Here is a 22,731-nt window from a genome sequence, read left to right on the forward strand (position 1 = left end):
ACGCGGAGAACGCGGGGAAAGCGGGGAACGCGGGGAAAGCGGACCGCCCCTTCCCGCCCCAGCCCTGGCCTAGCGTCATCAGCAGGCGCCGGCGGCCGGGCTCCGCTCTTCCGTTGCCATGGCCGAGAGGGGCGGGCGGCGGGCGGCGGTGCCCGGCGCGGCCATGGCCCTCTCGGGGCAGTGCCTCCCGCAGGTAACGGGGCACGGCGGGGGGAGCGCGGCCCGCTCGCCTCAGCGGCGCCGGGGACGGGACGCTTCCCTGGGATCCTGCTTCCTTGGGATCGCGGGCAGTCAGCACGGCAGGGTCAGGATCACGGATGAGGTTGCCCAGGCCCGTGCGGTGTGCCGGCGGGCGGGAAATCTGCACTGGACTCGAGCGAAAGGCGCTGAAGTTGGCATTGTGAAACTCGGGTTCAGGAAGAGGCACGGGAGCTTGGAACGCTGTGGTTTTCCTTAGTCCCTGCCGAGGTTTGGGTAGCTTGGAACAATGGGCCAAGGCTGAATAACTTGCACAGTGACATTCAGGATCAGGTTAGACGGGGCTCTGAGTAACCTTAGGTGGTGGAAGATCACAAAATCATTAAGGTTGGAAAAGACCTCTAAGATCATTGAGTCCAACCATTAATTCACCACCAGTGGGTTCACCACCAAACCATGACCTCAAGTGCCACATACACAGGTTGTTTGAACACTTCCAGGGACGGTTACTCAGTCTCTTTCCTGGGCAGCCTATTTCAATGCATGATCTTCCTTTCAGTGAGGAGATTTTCCCTAATATCCAATCTAAATATCCCATAACAAAACTTGAAGCTATTCCCCGTTATCCTGTCACTTGTTACCTGGGAGGAGAGACCAACCCCCACCTAGCTACATCCTCCTTTCAGGTGGTTGTAGAGAGTGACAAGTTCACTCCTGAGCCTCCCTTTCTCCACACTAAACAATCCCAGTTCCCTCAGCTGCTCCTCTAGACCCTTCGGCAGCTTTCACTTCTGAATAGACACCTCAGTGTCTTTCCTGAATTTAGGGACCCAGAACTGGACACAGGACTCAAGGCAGCGTCACCAGTGCTGAGTACAGAGGGACGATCCCTGCCCTGGTCCTGCTTGCCACACTATTGCTGATACAGGCCAGGATGCCATTGGCCTTCGTGGCCACCTGGGCACACTGCTGGCTCATGTTCAGCTGCTGTCACCAGCGCCCACAGGTCCTTTTCTGCAGGCAGCTTTCCAGCCACTCTTCCCTCACCCTGTGGTGCTGCCTGGGGTTGTTGTGACCCAAGTGCAGGACCTGGCCCTTGACCTTGTTGAACTTCATGCAGTTGGCCTTGGCCCATCAATCCAGCCTATCCAGACCCTTCTGCAGAACCTTCCTGCCCTCAAGTAGAGCAACATTCCAATCCAACTTGGTGTTATCAAAATGCCCCTGCTCATGCCAGGGAGGCTGGACTATATGACCTGTAAAGGTACCTTCTAATCCAAACTCTATGAAGAACAAGGTGTTGCTATGCATAAAACTCAACACAAAAAACTTTCTGTTAGAGAGTGCTGCAGGTTTTTTGGGCAAGTAATAAAAGAGCTTTACCCCAAAGCACCGTGTCCTGCACCTGCAACCACCTGACATCAAAGAAAATGAATTCTAGGGTGAGGTTCCATTTGTTTTGCTTCCTTGGGCACACCCGTGCTCTCAACCTTCAGCCTGCTTCTTGTGGCAGGTAGGAGTGTGTATCTGCTTCCTCAGGCAGTATCCTGGGCTTCTGGCAGCAGCACAGAGGGAAGGAGTTCGGAAATCTGGACTGTCTGGGGCACAGGTGTTACTTGTGAAAACACAGTGACACGTCAGGACCATTAACATTTCAGAAAGATGAATATGGGACAGGTATTCTCTCAGCCTGGCTATGACAAAAAGCTGATATCAAATTTCATAGTTGCTGGTTGCTGGGCACTAGCTCAGCAAGTCTCCATCCAGCCCCCAGGGACTGGGTGCTTCTATTCTCTCTGTGTTCTCCAGTCTCTGTGTTTGGCACTAATTGCCAAATGACTGTTTATTGCCTAATGACTTCTAAGTCCAGTTTATGCAGTTGTAGAAATGTTTAAGCAGTTGTAGAAATGCATTTCAGAAACAATCTATTCCTTTATAACATGCTTTTATGTTACATTCCCACTGATGTTTGCTCTCTGGAGGCAAAATGTGGATATAGGAAGTGGAAAAATGAATATCCTTAGAAATGTTTTCCTTTCTTTAATTTAAGAGAGTGGACCGAGCCTCTGAGTATGCTGTCTCTGAAGCTTTTTCCCTTCAAAAGTCAAGGTGTCCACAGAGGCCTTGGGGTCCTGTGACAAGTTTGGAAACTGCAGAACGGCTGCAAGTTCATCATGAGGCCTGTGAGGAAGGTGAGGTAAAATTCTGCTTGCCACAAGATGCCTAAAATGAATTGTTCTTGATCCATCTTTGCAGTTCTGACCTGAACAGGCTCTTGCAAATCTTGAGTTCACAAGAAACAGTTGATAGGAAGATGTCTTTCATCTAATGGAGAAAGGCATAAGAAGGATCAGTTGCTGGAGTTCAAGGCAGATCTTAAAGGGCATACCTGAGCGAAGGATAAACTCTCTGTCTCCTGGAGATACCAGGTCAAGACAAGGATAAGAACTGTCCTTGAAGATACACTGTATGGTCAAAGCCAAGTTAGTGCACTGCAGGAAACCAGGTGAAATCACCTGACATATTTATGATACCAGATTAGTTCTGGAAATGGAGTTGCTCTGTGTAAATTTCACATTGATGAATGACAGTGTGGTTTTGTTTTGATTCCCATGCAAAATTTTCCTTACTAGTTACCTAAATAAATATTTCTTTTGTAAAGCCTGCAGCCAAAAGTGCTTGCTGAAGTTTGAAAGTAAACCTGTGGTAGGTTTAAAAAACAAAAAGGAGGGAGATTATTACCCATCAGTGCTAGAAGTATGTCTGCAGTGTAAAAAGCTGATAGGAGACAGTATTTTAAAAACTGAGTTAACCATTCTTTTAAGAATCAAAAGTGAGCATTACAGAACAACATGATGACACATCTTAAGAGCATCCACTTCAGTCCAGGAAGTCAGCTTTTTCACTTGTAATCATCAAGGGTTCAGCTAACAGCATGGAATACACTTACCTGCTTACAGTGCCCTGTCTCAATGCATTATACAGCCAATGGCTCCAAAGGAGCTGTCTTTGCTGTGGTGAAGAACCTTGTCTTTCTTTTGGTGGAAAGGTTGCTTGCTTTCCTCATGTTTCTTTATTATTTTTGTTTGCCCTTTTCTGCTAGGATTTTCCTTTTTATAGCTAACAGTCCCTCAGAATTGTTCCTAAGTCAAATTCTTTTACCTGGAATCCATTATTACAATACTTAATGGTAGTAACTACACAAAGCCGACTTTGTAAAGAGAAGTGCCAGAAGACTTTTACTCTAGTTACAAGAAGATCACAAATCCCAGTGAAAAAAGTAACCCTTCCCCAAGTGGCAAGTTGTTTTCTGCTCTTCTTTCTGTTATCAGATACATTTCCCTGCTCCGGATCTGGCTGGAGAGATTATGAAAGAGAATAAAAGTGATTTGAAGGACAACAAACATTAGATTTATGTTTTCTTCAAAAAACTCACCATTTTCAAAGAAAGTTTGAAAAATGCTTTATTGCCTTAGAAATACCAGGGAGCATCTTCACTGTGTGTTAGGAGTGGATATGAGGAGCAGCTGCTTGCTCCTGTCCATTGACTGTGTGTCTCACACTGTGTCATGACTCCCGCTGGAGTGAGTGGCTGCTGGGATCCTGGCTCTTTGCCCATCCTCACCACACGGATGGCTGAGGATGGTTCTGATGCCTTGCAGTTTACAGCCCTGTGTCCTGCTTCAGGAGCAGCTTGGCCACCCATGCAGCAAGGCCAGCTGGTTTGTTTTAAGCAGCAGACCCATGAGCTGACCTTGCTTTTGAGAAGAAATTCTGAAAAAGGATTTTTTTCATTTTTCTGCAGAAAAGAATGGAGATGAAAACAGTCCATTGCAGGACTTCATACCTAGTTGTTCATTAGGCATTTGAGCTCACTGAGGAGTACCACATCCATCATGAGTGCATTCCTGTAGCTGCAGTCTTAACACTGAGTCCCAGGTGAAGTTTGCCACCTGATAGATTTGTAATTAGACTTACCAGTTGTTTCTGTGATACTTGCAAAGGGTTAACCTGTACACATGAAGCAAAAGTTTGTCCAAACTTTTGGTTCTTTTGAATTTAGCATATGACAGCCTTGGCTGCACATGTGGAAACCATCTAAGTGTCTGCAAGTGCAGTGGTAAAACATATGAAAGCTGTCTAAATTATGAATTACCTCATGTGAATTCCATCTCCTTGATAAATGCTAGAAAATAATCTAGTAACAAGTGATCTAAATGCCTACGGAATCATAGTAAAAATGAGATGGAGAAGAATGAATTTGTGATATACATGACAGGGAAAACATTTGCCACCTTCTCTTCCTGTTCTTTTACAGATCAAGAAGATAAGAACAGAACTATTAGCTTTATTCCATTTCCTGTTGCGGATTAGGTTTCAGTCATTCCTAGAATACTATCCCAAACTATTGCTAGTTTACACTTAGCCATATGTTTTTTTTTTAAGCAAGTGAAGTCATCAGTCTCTTTCTTCATGGTAGCCCAGGAGCTGCTCAGTAACTGGATGAAGTCCCAACTGCAACTGGAGCTGAGCAATGAAGAAGAGGAAGTTGACTGTGTCTTTCAGGAAGAGCCTTCTGCAGCCCCTCCGAAGTATGAGCACTTTGATGGTGAGAGCACTGCAGAGCAGGGCCTGGTTTCTTCTCTGAGGCTGTGCTGGGGAAGGAGGTCAGGTGTCTCCACAGGCCCCCAGCTGGCTAATAATTAGTATTGCCTCCATGATTGCAGAAGGCTGATCAATCACTTTATTCTACCATACTATATTATACTTATTGAGAAGCTCGTGACCCTTACAGACAGTCGCATACTGCTTTGACCTAATTGGTCAATTCCCCCAATCACCATCCAGTGTCCAATTAAGAAATCACCCTTTGGTAAACAATCTCCATAACACATTCCACATGTGCACAACAACAGGTGCAGCAGGTGGAGATAAGATTTGTTTCTCCTTCTTTTCTCTCATCTTCTCATGGCCTTCCCCAGGAGAATGCCTGGGGAAGTCGTCTGTTGCTCTCTGTGGCCAGAGAGCTGCTGCCACAGTCAGGCCTTATGGTTTGTCTGAATGACTGAAAGGTAACAGTTGTTTTGAGGCCAGGACAGTGGACTCAGTAGAACCCAGACTAAATGTGATGATTTTTTCCCCCAGATCTTTACAGCATCTTGCTGTAGGGCTGCATAAATGTGACTCATAAACATTCAATGTCAATGTCTCCCTTTGTAAAAGAGATTCCGTTTTTTCTTTTGTGAACAGGTATTTTTGAGGCCTGTCAAGTTTATACAGCCATTTGAGAAGCTCAGAGGCAAGACTGTAAAAAATGGATGAAACATTGTTACTGCTCTAGTGTGTTCAGTGGGAGACTGATTAAGACTCTGGGGATAAATGGAGTGCAGTCAGTGTGTCTGCATTCATCAGAAATGCATTCACAGTCTGGGGAAGTGATCCCTTTAATTACATTAGGCTTTGTGATATGAGACAGAAGAGTTTATTCATTTCAGACTAGCCTGATATAATCTGAATTTCTCATTTCAGACTTGTGCAGCTATCTGGAATGTGAAATGGAAAGTTCCTCTGTCCAGAAATACCTCCAGCATCTTTTGCAGAGTGAAGCTGTGAACTGTGGGATAGCGAAACATCTTAGACTTGAAGAGATCAAGGAAAAAAACAAATTTGCGGATCCACGAATAATCATGGAGCTCAGACACAAGCAGGTGAGCATGCAAGGCAGCTCAGTTAAAAGGAATAAGGTGGAGGATTATAGGATTAGAGTAAATGCTCAGTGATATCTCCCCAGTATTCTCTCAGAGCTGCAATAATCTCTGACTTGGAAGCAACTACCCAAAGATACTCTTCCAGAGTTCAGCTGAAACTTTACTGCATTTCCATGTGCACATCAGCCATTCAGCAGTAGCTTGTATAGTCAGCTTTCACTAAAACTGTTCAGGTTTTCCCCCTTTTCCTGAAGACTGACAGGAAGAGCTGCCACAGCTATCAGATCTGAGTTTGCTCCCATTAAGGAATATTGATTTAATTTCACTCTCTCACATGGAGTGTTTTGCTGGTCAAGAACAATTCTCTCCAGTCAGCGCCTGCTACAGATAAGTTTTCTTGCTTAATGTGAAAGGTGGATTGTGACCTACCCTGGCAGTGTTCAGTGAACTTCAAATTCTTCAGCCTTTGGTGTTTGCTTTGACTTTTGCCAATTTTCTCCTGCCCAGGTGAAAGAAAACCGAATAAGGCATCAGAAGGCTTTAGAGCTTCAGAGACAAGAAGAGTCCTTGAAGAAAGCAATTCTGTCTGAGGCCAGGCTCCAAGCACAGGAGGAAGACAGAAGGAAGGCCCTGCAGGCTAAGAAGGAGGAAGAGGAGATCCAGAGGGAAATAGTGAAGCTGAGAAAGGAAATGGCTGAGAAGAAGTACACTGTGGCAAAAGTTGGGAGAATGTAAGGCAGGGTGTGGAGAGATGAAAACCACTTATAAGGTCCTTTTGTTAAATATAAGAGTAGTGGTGATCCCTAACAAAACAGCTGTTGCTGACTTGGAACTCTCCCAAAACCTATTAGTCCTCTGTTACCAACATCGGTGGCAGAGTTTTTCATGAGTGGGAAGGTGTGGTAAGGATAGTGTTATTCTCCCCTTCGCCATTATTACAGTATATGCACTGAATCACAAAGTAGCAGTGTGTTTGCACCACTGTGCATTCTCTCCATCAACACTGCGGCTACATCTAGTCTTGTCAGCATCTAATGCCACATGAAAGCCAGTACACAGAAAAAAATAGAAGAAAAAAGTCTGTGTTGAGAGTCTAGCCCTTTCAATACTTTCCCTACTATGAGAGAATAAAGAGCATTCTTGGCTGAGAATTCTGCAGAGACATTATTTTTTTCTTCTGCTGAGCTTGGATTCTCACAGAGATGTCCCTTTTAGGGATGCCATTTATTTACTTAGGCAGCCCTGAGATCCTAAATCTTCTTATAAAAATGCTTTAATGAAATATTTACTGGAATCATTTACTACTTTCTTCTGCCTTCTATGTTTAGGAAATGCACTGGAATGTTTAATCTCTGGGACCCCAAACCATTACAGAGGTGGTTTTTAAGGAGGCTGAGTTAAAATAATCAGCAAATTTCTAAGCTGTAGAGGTGGTTCTCTTACAATTGGCCAAAAAGAGAAGGTATTAGATTGTATATCATGATATTAGATCTGTGTGTTTGTTCACTTTGCAGGGAGGGGAAGAGACAAGGAAAAACTCAGAAGCTGTCAATGCAGGAGGTGGCTGCTGTGTCACCACCCCTGAAGAGAGAAGAGCAAGGAGAGGAGAAACAGAGAAGAAATCAGGAGTTGCTTCGCAGGATTCACACCAGTAAGCAGAGAGTGAGCATCACCTTTCTTTATCTGAGACTCTGAGCTACCTGCCTTGTCTACCATTTGCAAACCTGAAGTAAAAAGTCCTGGTTATACAGAATCTTTTACTTTTTCAAAGACTTCCTGATACCAGGAAAGTTGGAAAGCAGGGCCAAAAGTGTGTTATAAGACTATGAGCAAGAAATCCTGAGGTGCTGACCCCACTGGGCCTGTGCCTCAAGTGCATTCAGTGGGATATTTCACTTAGAATTGTGGAAAAGACATGGCTCTCAAGACAGGTAAGATCATAAAGGCTTCTGCAATCAAGAAATAAAGACATATACAGAGAAGGAAGTGAAGTAAGATTTATTTTCCCTCAAGGAGGGAAATAATAGGGGAAAATGGCAGAAAAAAGGCCTGGGAAGCCCTTATTATGTGTGCATGGGGGGAAGACATTTTAAAGGTTGCCTTGCACACTCTACTTCAGGAGCAGGGAAAGGAAAGAGAAATGCTGCAGCCTGGGATGAATTTTGAGCAGTGGCTCTGAGAGTTGATCCATGCCAGTACATCCACAGTAACAGGTTCCTCAAGGATCCCTTCCACTGGGTACAGTAGGATATTCTGTGTTACTGCAATAACTCTTTTGATGCAAACAAACTTAAATAATTCCCAGTAGGAACCCCTTTGTTTCACGTTCATTATTCTGATACAATGGTCAGCTCTGGGTTAAATGTGTATCAAATATTCACTACCAAAGGATGATCTTTTAGTACTGAATAATTTTTTATTATCTCAGCAGTCTCAGCAAAGGAAATAAATTTCCTGAGTGCCTGAGGTATGAATGCCATCCATCCCATAATGTTTTTAATTAATAGAGCAGTCATCATTGTTGATGTCTATATATCTACATCTAGGGGTTTTTTTCAGCAGAAGAATCCTGTAGATTTTATGGCGATTCTCCTCACAGCTCAATCCATCTGCCCATCTGCTGGATTTGGGCTTGGCTGCTATTTAGCAGTACACAACCTCTCTCCAGCACAGTCTAAGCTGTGAAGATAAGCCTGAATGAAACCACAGAACAATTCAGGATTGGCATAATGTAAGAAGACACAGCTTGGCTGAGCTAAGCAATAGTGACATTTTGATTACTTTCCTAAAGCAGAAAGAAACAGCTAATGCATTGACTTTTTGTAAGTCTCCATTTGAAGATTTCAGCGAGAGAGGAATGCAATTAACACAAGGCACTATGACAAAAGGGGAACAGCAGAGTCCTGTAAGTTGACCCACTTGGAGGATCAAAATGAACAGTATCTGCAGTGACAGGACTAGAATTATGGGGTAGATTAGACAGCAAATTGCTGCTCTGTACAATGCAAATTACTCCTAAAGGCAGCAAGTCTAATTACACAATAGCGGAAAGGTTTGGCTTCCTGCTGGAACGAGGATGAGCTGAGGCTGTGTCATAAATTCACTCTAGGAAATGTCTTGATTTTTGTCTAAGTTAAAAATTCTTTTTTTTAAAAAAAAGCAGCAGTTATTTATAGATGTGTTCTTACCTGTAGCATCTTAGACATTTTCTAGATTAGAAAATATTTTCCCTGTCTCTAGAAATTTTATGTTCCTCACCCATTTCATTCCTCTATACTTGGTGAACTAAGTGCATTTCACTCCAAAGCATAGAGCCCCTTGATATGATGTCTCTTTCTAGATCCTTTCTGCTTTTTGTAGAAGACCTGCACATGCTCTGCAATACTTTTTTTAAATCCTCGAGATAATTATTGAAAATGAGGATTCTAAAAAGAATCTCAAAAAGGAAAGCCAGAATAGACAAAGAGCAGAGAGGATCAGTATTTGTGTGACAGGTTGTATCTATCTTTCTCATTGGTTTTCTGAAACTCTCCCATGCAGTGCTTGCAGCAACATTTCTCTGCTTGGCTGAAAGTCATTCTGGAGCACAGAATTAAAATGGGAAAAGCCAGAGCCCTTGCTGACTGGAGGTGCCAGCTGAAGGCCCTGCGAGCTTGGAGAAACTATACTTGGGCCCAGAAAGTAGAGAAGGAGACAGAGCAATTGGAAGTTCATCTCCAAGATCAAAACAGGTAGTGACCCTTTACTGTGGAATTCCTCCTACTGCTGCCGTACTTGGACAGAGCAGTGATCAGGGACTGTAAAAGGAGCTTGTCAGTTATCCAGCAGGAAGGAAACAGCAGCTTTTTGAGAAAATTGCTATACTGCCTGCAGGCTGCCAGAGGCATTGTGGCACAGATGAAAAGGAGGACAGATACAAACAAGAGCTTTAGCACTTTTCAACAAGCCTGTGTCTCAGTCTCTGTAGGTGTCTTTCCTAGAAAACTCACCCTGGCTTGCTCTGGACTCCAGAGAATCTGCATTGCCAAATTTATTCCTGATTAATATATTTGCTGTTTCAGTAGATGTATAACAGAGATGATTTTGGCCAGTGCCTTTCACTAAGGAGGCAGTTGGATGAATTCCCTATCATCCAGGAAAATACTTCCCTTCGCAGGTGTCTGGCAGGCTGCAGTGGTGAGACACTGTCACTTTGCCATATGCTGCTGGCCAGGGAACATGATACCTCTTTTGCAGCTGTCCTGCATCTCAGAGATGCCACAGGAAATTGCAAAGTGTGTACTAGTGAAACTTAATTCAGAATAGCCAGCATCCTTTCTATCCTCCTACTCCTCCTTGGAGGACCTCTGTACATCTTCAGAGGGCCTTCAGAGTTGAACAGCAAAAAGACTGAGGAAGTGATGTGGCTTTGTTCCTGGGCAGAAGCCTCACTTCTGCCATAACACAAACGCTTTCTCAATCAGGAAAACCCAACTGGCTGTGGAGCACAACCAGCGACACCTCCTGTGCTGCTACTTTCTGGCCTGGCAGCGCTGGAGCCGAGCAGAGACGGAAAAGCGAGAGCTGCAGATGAAGAGGGAGCAGACAAAGAGAAAGATGCAACAGCTGCTGGAGGCTATATCGCTGGAGACAGGTGGGGACAGGCCACTGGAGGTTAACAAGCCTGGGACAGCAGAAGTAAACCATCATCAAGATTTACAGCAAGACAAGGTAAATCTTTCTCAGGTAGTTTTGCCTATTGGCATAGCAGTACTCTTAGAAAGTACTTACTTTATATGCAGTCTGAAATAAAGAGTACATTGTCTCAGAGGAAAGCCTCTTTCCCAGGATGACCCCCAAATATCTCCCTGCAGCTGTTCAGGAGAGAAGTCTAAAAATCAGAGGCAAATGTGAAGGACAATGGATGAGTTTTAAAAATAATCTCTAGTGCTGCCAAAGAACAACCCTTCGTGTACTCTGAGTTGCAATGAGCATCCCACCCCCAGATCACTTTTATTGAGAGATTAGTTACATTTTTCATGCCATTGCACTTTTCCTGCTTTTAACTATGGAGGAAAAAAAAGGTTGTCACTGGCTGTTCCAGAATAATGCACATCACAGGGAGGTAAGAGAGGAGAATCAGAGGTTGCTCGCTTAAATTGTCATTTGTCAAGTTGGATCCTCACCTTCCCTTCTGTCTATGTAACCTGTACCACATCAGTGCTCTAATGTCAGCATTAGAGCTCAAACACACATATTACAGGTCAAGCTTTCTGTTTGCTTAAGTGTAAGCAAATGTTGATTCTTTCAATGCCTATACTATCCTAGTAGACATGTATTTTTCTTCTGCTGCACTGGTAATATTTGTGCTCTAGGAATGGGACTGAATTTAGGGTTTGACCTAGGAATCAGAAAGCAGACCTTATAGCTGATGCCTCCTCAGAGAATGACCATGTGTCAGAAAAGTGCACCCTCATTCCCCATTGTGCACCTGTTTTGTGGTAACATTTATCAAAGCTGTAAAAGAGACATGAGGAAGCGGGACCTTGTAGACTTCTCTTCCATTTAAAAGGGGACTGTTCAGTAGATCAGCTGTGTAGATCACTTCAACAACTGGTTTTAATTTTATTCTCCATCTGAGCTCTGAGCAGGGACAACACGGTCCAAAAGCGAGTGTGCTAATTGCTGCGAAATGAGCTGTCCTAAGATGTGCTCCCTAACAAAATAGTCAGAATGTATTCCTGCTAAAGCTCTTGTCTAATCAGGATTTCTTCCTCCTGGTGAAATGGCACACAGCTTCTTAAGAGTTCTTACCCACAGCCTCCACTTTGTGCATAATGGGGGGGGGCCCCTCTGGCCTGACTGGATAAGAATTGCATAGCTGAGATTACCCTACTTCTCAGGCATCTCACTAGATTTGCATTAAAAAAAACCACTATGCAGGAAGGGCAGAAGAGTGCTTAGTTTTAATCAATGCCAATTTTTCCTCATTTATTTTGGTTTTTCCCCTAGCCAACTGAAACTTGCCTTATACAGAAAGAGCCTGATCAGACCAGAGACCAGTCTTGTTGGGATATTGTTCACACATCTCATTTCTGCAGAAATCCCAAATTCGCCTGGGAGATTACAATTAAACATGCAGCCCTGAGTGCCCAGGACCAGGCTATGTACAGGAATCAAATAGCCACAGTCCTCCAGCAGTTTCAGGCACCCAGTCCAAAGACATCTCCTGCTTATGGTAGTCGATTTGAGCACCGTCACGCCTTCCAGCAACGTGTGATTGAGGAGCAGAGGCAGCAGCTTCAGAAACAGCAAGAGCTGATCCATAAACTGCAGGAAAATCAGAAGCTGAGCAGAGATAAAGAAGAGGGAGCACAAGCTATGGCTGTAACCCAGATGTTTAACAGTTCTGTTTCTCAATCCACAGAGAAAAAAGAATCCAGATGCAAGAATACAACCCCTTTGAGGTATATACCCTCCATAAAGCAAGGTCAGTTAGTCATCATGTCTCAATCCCACTCAAGTTGAGCCAGAATTTGCCAGGCACATTTCAGTCATGCTAGTGCTATCTGCTGTTCCTCTCAGTTGTGACTTAGCCTCAAAGGAAGTATCAGACTGGCCACAGTTCTCTGTCCTTCTCCCTCCCTGCGCTGGCTCAACATCAGGTGATCCATGCAGGATCTACTTAGAAACAGCAACACCAGTGTCACCCATAGCAGCTGCAGGGATCTGTTTAATTATGAATAAAAAGAGCATCATCCTCCCTTATTTTAGACCATGCAGGAGCCCTGGAACTCCATTGTAAGGGTGCATCATCAGTCCCATTTCAAGGAAAAGTGTATCAGGGATAATGCAGCACAATGGAGAACAGAAACAAGAAGGCCATAGGTGGTAGGTGTGAGACATAGTTTGACCACATTCACTGAAGAATTTCCTTACTCTTTTTTCTTTCATAGCCCATCTGATTCTTATGGGCCAGAAAACACAAGGGCAGCAATGCAAGGCAGGAGGCCTTCCAGCCGGCTGACCTCACCTCATCCCATACTGAAAGGTATTGTTCTAGATAGCAAACACCATTCCAGACCACTTTTCTCAACAGCTTGTATGGAAGTGTGTCTTTGCCTCAACTTTGCTGGTTGATGATATGGTATGGAAGTAAAATTCTGCACTTTCTTTCTCAGTCTAACAGTGCTGTGAGAGGAGAGGGTGAGTTGTTTTCTTGTCTGAGTCAGGCATCTGTAAAACCTGGGACACTGCAAACTCCTCATGCCCACGCTTAGTACACTGTTGTGGCAGTTGTTGCAACACCTGTGGCTGCCTCTGCCATGACAAGACTCAGAGAAGCTGTACAGGTTTTTTTGCCATCAGTCTCATTCCCTTTGTTATGCATCCAAGTAACACATAAACTAGCCAGTCGTTTTCATCCAACTTTGACAGAGGTGTTGAGATTTCAGAGGCAATTAAGTGCCTAGCCAAGGTTTTGTGAGACAACAATAGCCAGGACGGGAAGGAACTCCACATCCATGCCTTTTGTAAGATATCTCTCCGTCTCTGGCCACACTGGCACAAAATAAACACACAACATAGCCTTTTCATTAGTAAACTAGAATCAGGGTTCTGTTATATTCCTCGGTCATGTTCTTCTGTATCAATGCAGGCTAGTGTCAGTCTGCATGAAAAGTTGTCTGGAATATAATCATTGTGATGTTTCAATAGTTTGGGATCAGCAGACCTTTTTGGCCATGACAGTTGGGCATTAATAGTTGTCTTTTACTACCTGTGTTCATCTCCATTGCTACCTAGTCCAAGCCATCGTTCACCCTGATTTGCCTGAACTCTGTACACCTTAGAGACAGAAAACATATTTTTCAGAGCATTCAAGTAGCTGTGTTTAAAGATCCCAAAAAAATTCAGTGAAGAAGTTATCATGGAATAGTTTTCCCTCTGAGAATCCTGGGACAGCTGAGAGGAGAAAAGAATCTGAGGAAACATACTGTGGTCAAAACATTTCAATGCCTCCCAGTTATTGATTGCTCCATCTTGTGCTTTGTTTGCAACTGCAGAGGAAGCAAGCACAGGTTCCCAACTCCTCTGCATGTTCTGTGTGTAACACCTTTGCTGATGGCCAGCAAGATCACTCCATTGCAATTTATCTTCTGAAAGAAGCATTAAGCAGTAGTTTCTTACTAGTGGGACCAAGTACTTGTATGTCCCTGTGACAGTGATGCTGTCATGAAATTGCTTTTAAATAAGCAGTTAGAGCTTACTGGAGACCTCAGAGCAATTGCTGCTAAATCATGTGCCCTGAGCCTCAGGCAAGGCAGGGAGGGGCAAACCCTGTGAACACTGTTCTTTCATAACTGAGCCCCGTGGTGGAGAGAATGTAATTGCCGTGGTCCTGAGTCATCTCCCAAATGTTTAAAGGTCCCTTGTTGATGACACTGCCAGCTGCAAGGGCCAGCAGGAAGCAAGTCCCTTTGTGCTGGCATTGCCAGGGCAGTGGGGGCATGGCTTAGAGTGATGCATCCTTGTTCACCAAACTTCTGCCATTACACCATAGCTCATTTCCACTAAGCCTTTTGTCCTTTGTTTTTGTAGGGATGGAGGAGAGAGCAATTCAGCGGGCAGAACAGAAGAAGAAAATAGAAGAAGCCAAACAACGAAAAGCAGAGGAAAAATTGGTAAGGGAAGCGGAAAATGAAACAAGTGTCTTTCACATCATTCCAGTTACAAGAAATATTGATTAAACCCCAGAGTCAGGGACTGAGAAGAGGCCCTTTATCCAAAGCAGGAGTTTTATGACTTGTGAGAAAGCAAATATGCATCACATATCAAAAGAAGTAATTACTGCTGGTTTTGCAGCACCAGCCCTCCTGTAGCATAGACAGATACTTCATCTTGAAGTTGCAGTTCTAGAAACAGCCTCCCTTACCACCCCCAAACACTTTTTTTCACACCTACCCCATGACTGTAGCTAGTCTTTGCTGAGAATGGTAAGGGTGGAAGTGCACCCAGAGATCCACTTGATGGGACCTGGCAGTGGTGGGGTTCCCCTCCCTGCCTTTCCTCTCTGGTCACATGCAGCTTGAGGACATGCAGTCTCACCTAGTAAAAATCTGCATATTTCTGGCAAATCTCTGCTGAAGAGGGAAGATACTGACGATGTTTGTATAGTTAATGTACAAATTCTGTGATACACATACAACAGAGGAGCCTTCTTCAAGTCAGGGTATTAAACTGTTACTGAAAATATTACTAGTAAATTGCATTAGGATTAGAAAGTGTGATCTTCACTGTCTGGGGAAAGAAATGTTTGGGTACCTGTAATGCTGCTTTGCATGTGGAAATGAAACTTGAGAGCAGAGCCTAGGGATTCAGAACTGACTTCAGTAATCAAGTTCTCCATAAATGACTTGGTGTATGGTTTACATTTTTTTTGATGAATAGTGGACAAATACTATTAACTTAGGGGAAAGACAGAAAGACAGAAAGAAAGACAGACAGAAAGAAAGAAAGACAGACAGACAGAAAGACAGACAGAAAGACAGAAAGACAGACAGAAAGACAGAAAGAAAGACAGAAAGAAAGACAGAAAGAAAGACAGAAAGAAAGACAGACAGACAGACAGAAAGAAAGACAGAAAGAAAGACAGACAGAAAGAAAGACAGAAAGAAAGAAAGTAAGAAAGAAAGAAAGAAAGAAAGAAAGGCATCTAGGCAGTAAAAAGGACAGCCCCTCCTCCCTGTCCTTTCCACCGTTCACTCTTGAGCACGGATCGTGTCTAGTATGTGAAACCTCACCTGCTGAAGTTTCAGGTGCTGGTCAATATTAGAGGAATACTAGGAAAGTTTAAAGATCTGTGTTCATGGAAACGGTCACATGAAACAAATTGAATTTCACCTTTCTCCATTTCAAGGCCCAGCTGAAGGCTGAAGAGGAAGCACGACAGAGGAAGGAAGCTGAGGAAAAGGAAGCACAGCGGGAAAAACGCCGGGAGGAGAGAAGGCAGCAGAAGCTGGTGACCAAATGCCTTACCTGTTTCTTCCCCTTTAGCAGGGATAGGGAAGAAGATCCAATACCCACTGGTACTCAGTCAGCAGCCAGAGTAATGTGAAATGAAGGTCTTCATTGGTAGAGCAGAGTTCCACAGCACAATACCCACAATACAGACTCACAGACTGCCCTCTTTCTGGCAGTGTGAGGGGAAGGGTTGTGTCCCAAATGTGCTATGAAGTATATGCTGTCTGTCTCCTCAGCAGGACTAGAGGTCCCAGCTGCTGGACATTCTCTGATGAAATATAGCCACATAAGTCCCTCACAGTGGCAGCATGTTCAGTCTACTCTCAGATTCCTTCCACTCTTGTCACCCCTCCAATGTACGCAGTGATACCAGTCACAAACACATCATTCAGAAGTAAACGAGCCTGACAGTTATATCAAGGGCACCTTTTCCTCTTGGAGCTAACCTAGGAATAGCTGCACTTCATTATTCTTACTTGGAAATGAGTTCTCCTAATAACCCAAATAGCGCATTTGAAGTCCTACAGGAATTCAACCTACAACTACTGTTCTACTTGGATTGAGTGTTTTACAACATTTGACCTTCATTCCTGAGTATCAGTCAAAAGCAGTGTTACACAGTTACGAAATACCCCCATCCCTCCCCTGCTGTTTAGGCTAGATTAAGTGGTAGGGTCCATGCATAAACTCAGAATAATTTTTTGACATGTTTTGGATGTCAAAGAAGGTTCCTGCTTTGTGGTAGCCACAAGTGACATGTCTGTTACAGTAACTCCAGACTGCAATGCTGATACACAGCCCAAGGGAGTGTCCAGGAATACCATCATCTCCCAGGAGAAGACATGTTTTAGGACACAGTTCTACTGCATGGGGTCATGTCTGGTCTGCAGTGCTAAAGCTGATGCAGATCCCTAATTCCTGTCAAGTCAGAACCTCCAGCTCCAATATGATAATCTATTGCCATTGCTTGATATCCCCTTCATCCTGAGGGAATTAAAACTACTGCTTTTTGTATTGCAGAAAGAACTGGAGAAGCAGAGAAGGCTGGAGAAAGAGCAGCAGCTCCACAAAAAGGCTAGAGATCACTATGAGGAGGTCCTTCTCAGAAAGCTAGGAATAGTGCCATGGAAAAGGCTGAGGGAGCAAGCCAAGGAAAACCTAGTGGTAAGTGCTGAGGGTAAAGGAAATGACTGGTGCAATAGGAGGAAGGGAAAAAGTAGATGCAGCACTTAGCAGAAGCCTTAATAAGCTTTTAGGCCAGGTAGAGATGGAAAAAGCAAAATTCTCCCTGCATACCCTGCCTTATATTAATTTTTAAATCAGCCCATCTGACAATAATCATGAAAAGCCATTAAAAACCTGCAGGATGGCATCCTCATTTATAGCTGATTAAACAGGATTATACAGCAAAAAAAAATATTTAAAGTCATATGACATGAGCCTGCCAGTTTTCTTACTCCACAGCAAAGCTTATCAGTGAGATACTGCCAAGCAACTTTAGCTGCAGGAGTTAACCCCAACCTATCATCAGGGCTTTCACTCTCTGTGAAGTTCCTGGTACAGAGTTGGCCACTGCTAGTGGCAGGACACTACAGGTGATAATCCAACAATCTATTCTATCCTGGCCCTATCCTGAGTGCAGAACAGTGAGTGGCAGATTCTGAGACCTCAGTGCAGGAATGTTGCTAAAAAAACATTTCTGCACATGACTGAGTCAGCATCCCTTATCAGGGAGAGACCGATAACACTCAGCTGTATCCTGAAAATCCAGCCAGAGCCCCAGCTAAGTTGGAAAGCTTCCATTTAAGTCACTGGAACTGGAGCTACTCACAGTACTTGACCAAATGCACGCAGGCTTCCAGCTGGGAAGAAGTAGATGGATACAAGCTGTTCCGTATGTCCACCCTGCTGGTTGGCATTATGGACAGGCTTGGACTAAGCTGTTACAGGCCATGCCTCTGCCCCTTTCACAATCAGTTAAACTGAGCATCTCATTCAAAAGGGTATTCTCTACAAGTGATGCAGCAGTGGCCTGGTAGAGAGACTGCTTTTGTTCCTTATGCTGACCCCTCTTGATTGGATCCTCTAAGTTATTCCAGCTGTCAGAAATCTGGATTTGGGTGGCCCCGAAAAAGCTGAGATGATTTTCTAGTGCACTCAATTTTCTATGGCTTTATACTTAGGTAGTCACCAGTTCAGGTAACCAGCTGCTGTCTCTGCTGTCTTCACTCAAGGTGGCACAAAGGCACCACAGCTTGGGCCTGCAGAGGAAATGCCTCATGACTTGGCTGCAGGTTGCCCAGCAGAGTCTCAAGGAGAAGATGTCTCGGGCTGAGGACTTCTATTCCCATATGTTACTGAGATGGGGCTTCAGGAACTGGCTAAAGGTTGGCCTGCACCACAGTGGAGAAATGATACCAAGAGGGCTGGCTGCTGCCACACTTTCCTGTAACCACAGTGCCAATTCACTCACCTGTAGCACAACCTTTGCCAAGTTAATGCTATCTTCCCATTCCAGCAACATTATTCCCTTTTTCAAAGACCTTCTCTCAGCTTCTCACTCTCCATCACTGTCTTCCACACAGAATTTTCTCTTACACACTGCTCCTCTACCATCTACTGTCTCACCCTACTCCCTGTTGATTTTCCTCCACTCCTGTGCCCACCACCCTTCACTGTCACAGTCTCAGCACTGTTTTATTTATTGGGCCAGAGGTTGGGAGAGAAAAGAAGAAAAAAAGCCATTCTCACCTGTTTCTTTGTCCTCCTCCCCAGTACAAGGATTATCTCTCTGCTCAGGAGGAGAGAGCGAGTACCTTCCGCACAGTCTGCCTCATGAGGAAGTGCTTCTGGGCATGGTTTGATCATACCATGGAGGAAAAAAGGGCCTTATGGGAGAGGCTGAAGATTGCTGCTGAACACAGTAACAGGTGAGTGCATACCCTTACTAGCAGTTCTTTTTACTTTAGTTTAATATTCTCTGTAGATTATTTTAGGGGCTACTTTTTGACAGGTCACCTTGTCCCCAGGAACACACGGAACAGGTTCTGTACTGCTGGTGTTTTGCTTTTGTGATACGCACAGACAGCATCGGCAGAGGTTTATGCTAAGTTTCCATGCAGCTTGGAAAAGAAAGTGTAATGGCACCCTTCACAGGACTTCTAAATCTGGAAAAAAAAGAGAATACAGTGAAAGCCTAAGTACAGATAAGAAGCTGAAACTTTCTAAGCTGATTAGCAGATCTGGCCATGCGGCTTCCGCTAAAAGCTGCCTTAGGAAAATCTTTAAGTACAATTATAGCAAGCCAAATGATTGTGTAGGAATTATGTAGTACTTTTTTGTCCACAGCAGATAATTTAGTTCACAAATCCAAAGTTGATCAACTAGAAATCCTACTTAAGGAGTCTTTATATTTATGCCATCACCAGCCTGACTTGGCAGCAAAAACTAGAGCAGTCAGTTCTACCAATCATGATTGGAGCTGGACACACCCAGTCCACTCCTTGTGCCATAAAATGCATTCTAGTAGGAAGAAAAAACTATTGTCAAAGTTCAGCAGAGAACAGAAGTCTGTTCACCTGCCTCATCATGGAAGCATGGTAGCTGCATGCAGTCATGAATAGGCTGTGCCTGTGCACAGCCCCAACAGGATCTGCAGCACCTTAGAGGAAGAATAAAATTAAATTAATCTCTTATGTGGTAGAGCAAACCTGTTCTAGCTTGCTGTGTCAGTAAGGTCTGAGTAGTGCACAGTTTAGCATTAACAAGCCAGCAAACTGGAGGAACTAGGGGAAAGTCAGACCCAGGAAGAGACTGGATTCATTCTATATATGACCTCCTATTAGGAGCATAATCACCTGACATTCTTCTTTATCTCTTTCTTGACTTGCAAAAGGCAGTTCAGACCTTGCCATAACAAACTCTTCTTCAGACAGGACTGTGGTTCCCTATTGCTTGTATGGGAACCCAGGGCAAAGGCACCTTTGATGGGATGATTAAAATCAGGTAAGAATTGGAGCCCAATGAGCCCAGCTGCCTGCATTCCCAAGGGGTTGGTTTGGACCAAATGAGCCTGCATTTTTCCTGAAGAAACTTCTTTCAGAGGCCCTATTCATTCTTCAGAAAACCTCTTTCATCTTTAGAGTGCTAAGCAAACAACAGCTAATGAATCCTGTCAGAGAGAAGAGCAGAATTCTTGGTGGAGAGGAATAGAAAAGGGCAATATGTTATTCTTCCCCAGCATGATTGACATTTCAATGAAATGGTCTGCATGTAGATGTTTAACATGCGACAGCCCTGACTAACAGCAGAAAGGACAAATCTTCAAGATCTGAATTCCCCCTTCAAACAGAAGTTCTCTTTTGATTGCCACTTATGTCATGTACACTTCTGCATGTTGTCACTTTGTTCCTTGTGTCCCTAATTTCTTTCAGGAGAATTACACTTAAGGCATTCAAGGCATGGAGGCAGTACCCATTGCTGATGAAAAAGGAAAGAGAAAGAGAAGAAAGAAGAAACCAGCTACGCAGGAGAGTAGCTGAAATTCTCCCCAACTTCCAAACATGACAGAAGAGAGTCAGATGAGATGGGAAGGAGACAACAAGACCAGTTCAGTTCAGTGCTATCTCCCTGCTGACTGAAACAAGTCCAGGGAAAAGGCTTACAAAGTGCAGAGGATCTTAGAGCCAAAGGGAGCTCCCTGTGGTCACTGTTGTTGTAAACGAAGCAGAGCTGGAAGCTTATTGGACAGTTCCATCAATTCCATGATGCACTTCATGAACTTAGTCCTTTTAAGCCTCTGTAGGGGTGTCTTGGCTGGTGGCTATGAAGCCCAGATAACCAAATCTAGCATAGGGTGTCTTTGAGGCCAAGGCCATTTCCACATGCAGAGCTAGCTGCAGCAATGACATGAATCCTCCTCCATCCAAGGAAGCACAGAACTAAACTGCACCTCTTTTTGCCAAAGCAGTAATCTGGTGCATTTCTGTTGGCAGTACTATGTAGAGTGACAGCTTGTCCAGAGGACAGACAGACCTGGCTGTCAGCTGACCCCTAACTACTGCTGTGAACTTGGCCACCCAGAGCACAGTTTCTAGCTAACTGTGCCAGGAAAGTTTGGATGGGAGGGGGAAAGAGAAGAGTTTTTTTTATGCAAACCATATTTGCTAATGATCCAGATCATATAATTGGATATGGAAAGTCTAAAACCTGGGTTCTTTTGCAAGAGGCTGCCTTGTTTGCCCACTGGCCAGTTCATAAGCACAGTGCTTTGATTTTGGTACCAAGCAGTGGTCCCAACTTTATGAGCCTCAATTGTCATTTAAACACTTCCCAAGCTATTTAATATTTCAGGGTGTATTGTGCAAGTCTTGATCGAGTGTTTCACTTGATCCAGTACTTCAAAGAAAAAAGACAAAACTCCAAGAAAAAGGCAGATTGTAGGTTTTACAGAAGCTGCTGACATGATTAAAATGGAAGTTTCATACTACTGTTTAACCTTAACCTGCAGCATAATGCAGACAGGGTAATGCCATTCAGGTACACTATGTCTTTGTAACAACATAAGGCAGGAAGCTGGAATGATTTCCCTCTCACAGCAAGATAGGCAAAGCTTTCCAAAAGCATTTGGCAGTACGGGAAGTACTTGAGTAACACCAGAAAGACAACAGTTTACTGTTATCTTGTAACAGATCCTTAGTAAAACCCATATATGCACTGGAAGTTTCCAATAAACCCAAATCTGAAATTAATACAACTGAGCTGTTGGTGCACATTGTGTCAAGCCAACTGAATGGCACTGGACAAAAGGCCAGAGCCAGGGACCTAGACCAGCATTAAGTGCTGCAGACAAAGTGGCATAGGACAGGGTGGATGCTGAAGCACAGCAGCACATTCCAGAGCTTTAGCATCAGGAATTTGTCCATGTGGACACAGGGATGTGGCCAGAAAAAGGACCCTGCCCACAAAGCCAGGCTGTTGGTGCAGGTCTGAAGACAGCTGTCACTTGCAGGTACCTCCCACAGCCATCCTCTGCAACACCCAAACATTCCCCATCTCCCACAGGCGCAGTGCAGACCCGACCAGCAGCAGGTCAGACGGGCGCTTTCTCCAAGTGCAGGGAGCTGAAGGTGCCTGCATGGAGTGTGGGCGAGCTCAGACCATCTGGCTGCATTAAGAGGCAGATTGTGAGAGGAAGCACAAGCTGGGAGAGGCTGGATAACATGTGTTGCGGGGAAGAGCAGGGAGCGTTTTTTGCAGAGGACTGAGCCAAACAGCCAGGGAGGAGCAGAGCTGGGGCTGAGCTCCCGAAGTAATGCCCCAGTGCAGCCAGCAACCACACCTGGTGCTAACAGCAATCCGCTTGCTCTTGGGACATTCTTTCCTATTGGAAGTCTCTGCCATGTAGTGCCAATGAGCTCCTGGAACTCCTGAACCAGCCCTTATACTCCCATTTTTCTGCTGGAATTTTCCTCTCTAGCGGGGCTTGACAACACAGCAAGGAAGGCCAATGGCCCACCTTCCACCTGGATTTGTGTAAGGACAATAGTAACCCAGAGGACAAAAGGTAAGAGAGAGAAAGCATCTCCATCTGGAGAGAAGCAGCATTCCAGCCAGCCAGAGACAGGACATGCTGCAGCTGTAAGGGGAGGAACAGGCATTTTTAACAGCAGAGTGGATGTGCCCACATGCAGCCTGGAATTGACCCTAGTAACAGGCTGGGCATGTATTGAATTTACATCTTGCACAGCTAAAAAGGTGCCCCAAACCACTGGCTACTCAGGGGTGTATCCAGTTTACTAAACTGCAGATTCTTTCCCTAGCAATG

The 22,731-nt window shown here is 44.4% G+C and overlaps 1 protein-coding gene across 1 annotated transcript; it reads left to right on the forward strand.

Moving 5' to 3' along the window:
- The first annotated feature begins 15 nt into the window (after positions 1 to 15).
- On the forward strand, positions 16 to 21,664 carry CCDC191 (coiled-coil domain containing 191). The gene is made up of 16 exons (XM_071433333.1): positions 16 to 193; positions 2,249 to 2,390; positions 4,679 to 4,807; positions 5,728 to 5,906; positions 6,414 to 6,637; positions 7,421 to 7,568; positions 9,447 to 9,637; positions 10,370 to 10,616; positions 11,898 to 12,352; positions 12,842 to 12,936; positions 14,484 to 14,566; positions 15,802 to 15,903; positions 16,926 to 17,069; positions 18,140 to 18,292; positions 18,681 to 18,835; positions 20,339 to 21,664. The coding sequence occupies exons 1-16, from the start codon at positions 119 to 121 to the stop codon at positions 20,469 to 20,471; spliced, it is 2,655 nt and encodes an 884-aa protein (XP_071289434.1). The 5' UTR covers positions 16 to 118; the 3' UTR covers positions 20,472 to 21,664.
- The last annotated feature ends 1,067 nt before the right edge of the window (positions 21,665 to 22,731 follow it).

This window comes from Agelaius tricolor, unplaced genomic scaffold, assembly GCF_023055355.1.
Source record: "Agelaius tricolor isolate 1412-34295 unplaced genomic scaffold, bAgeTri1.0.p SCAF_9, whole genome shotgun sequence".
In the NCBI taxonomy this organism is placed as follows: Eukaryota; Metazoa; Chordata; class Aves; order Passeriformes; family Icteridae; genus Agelaius; species Agelaius tricolor.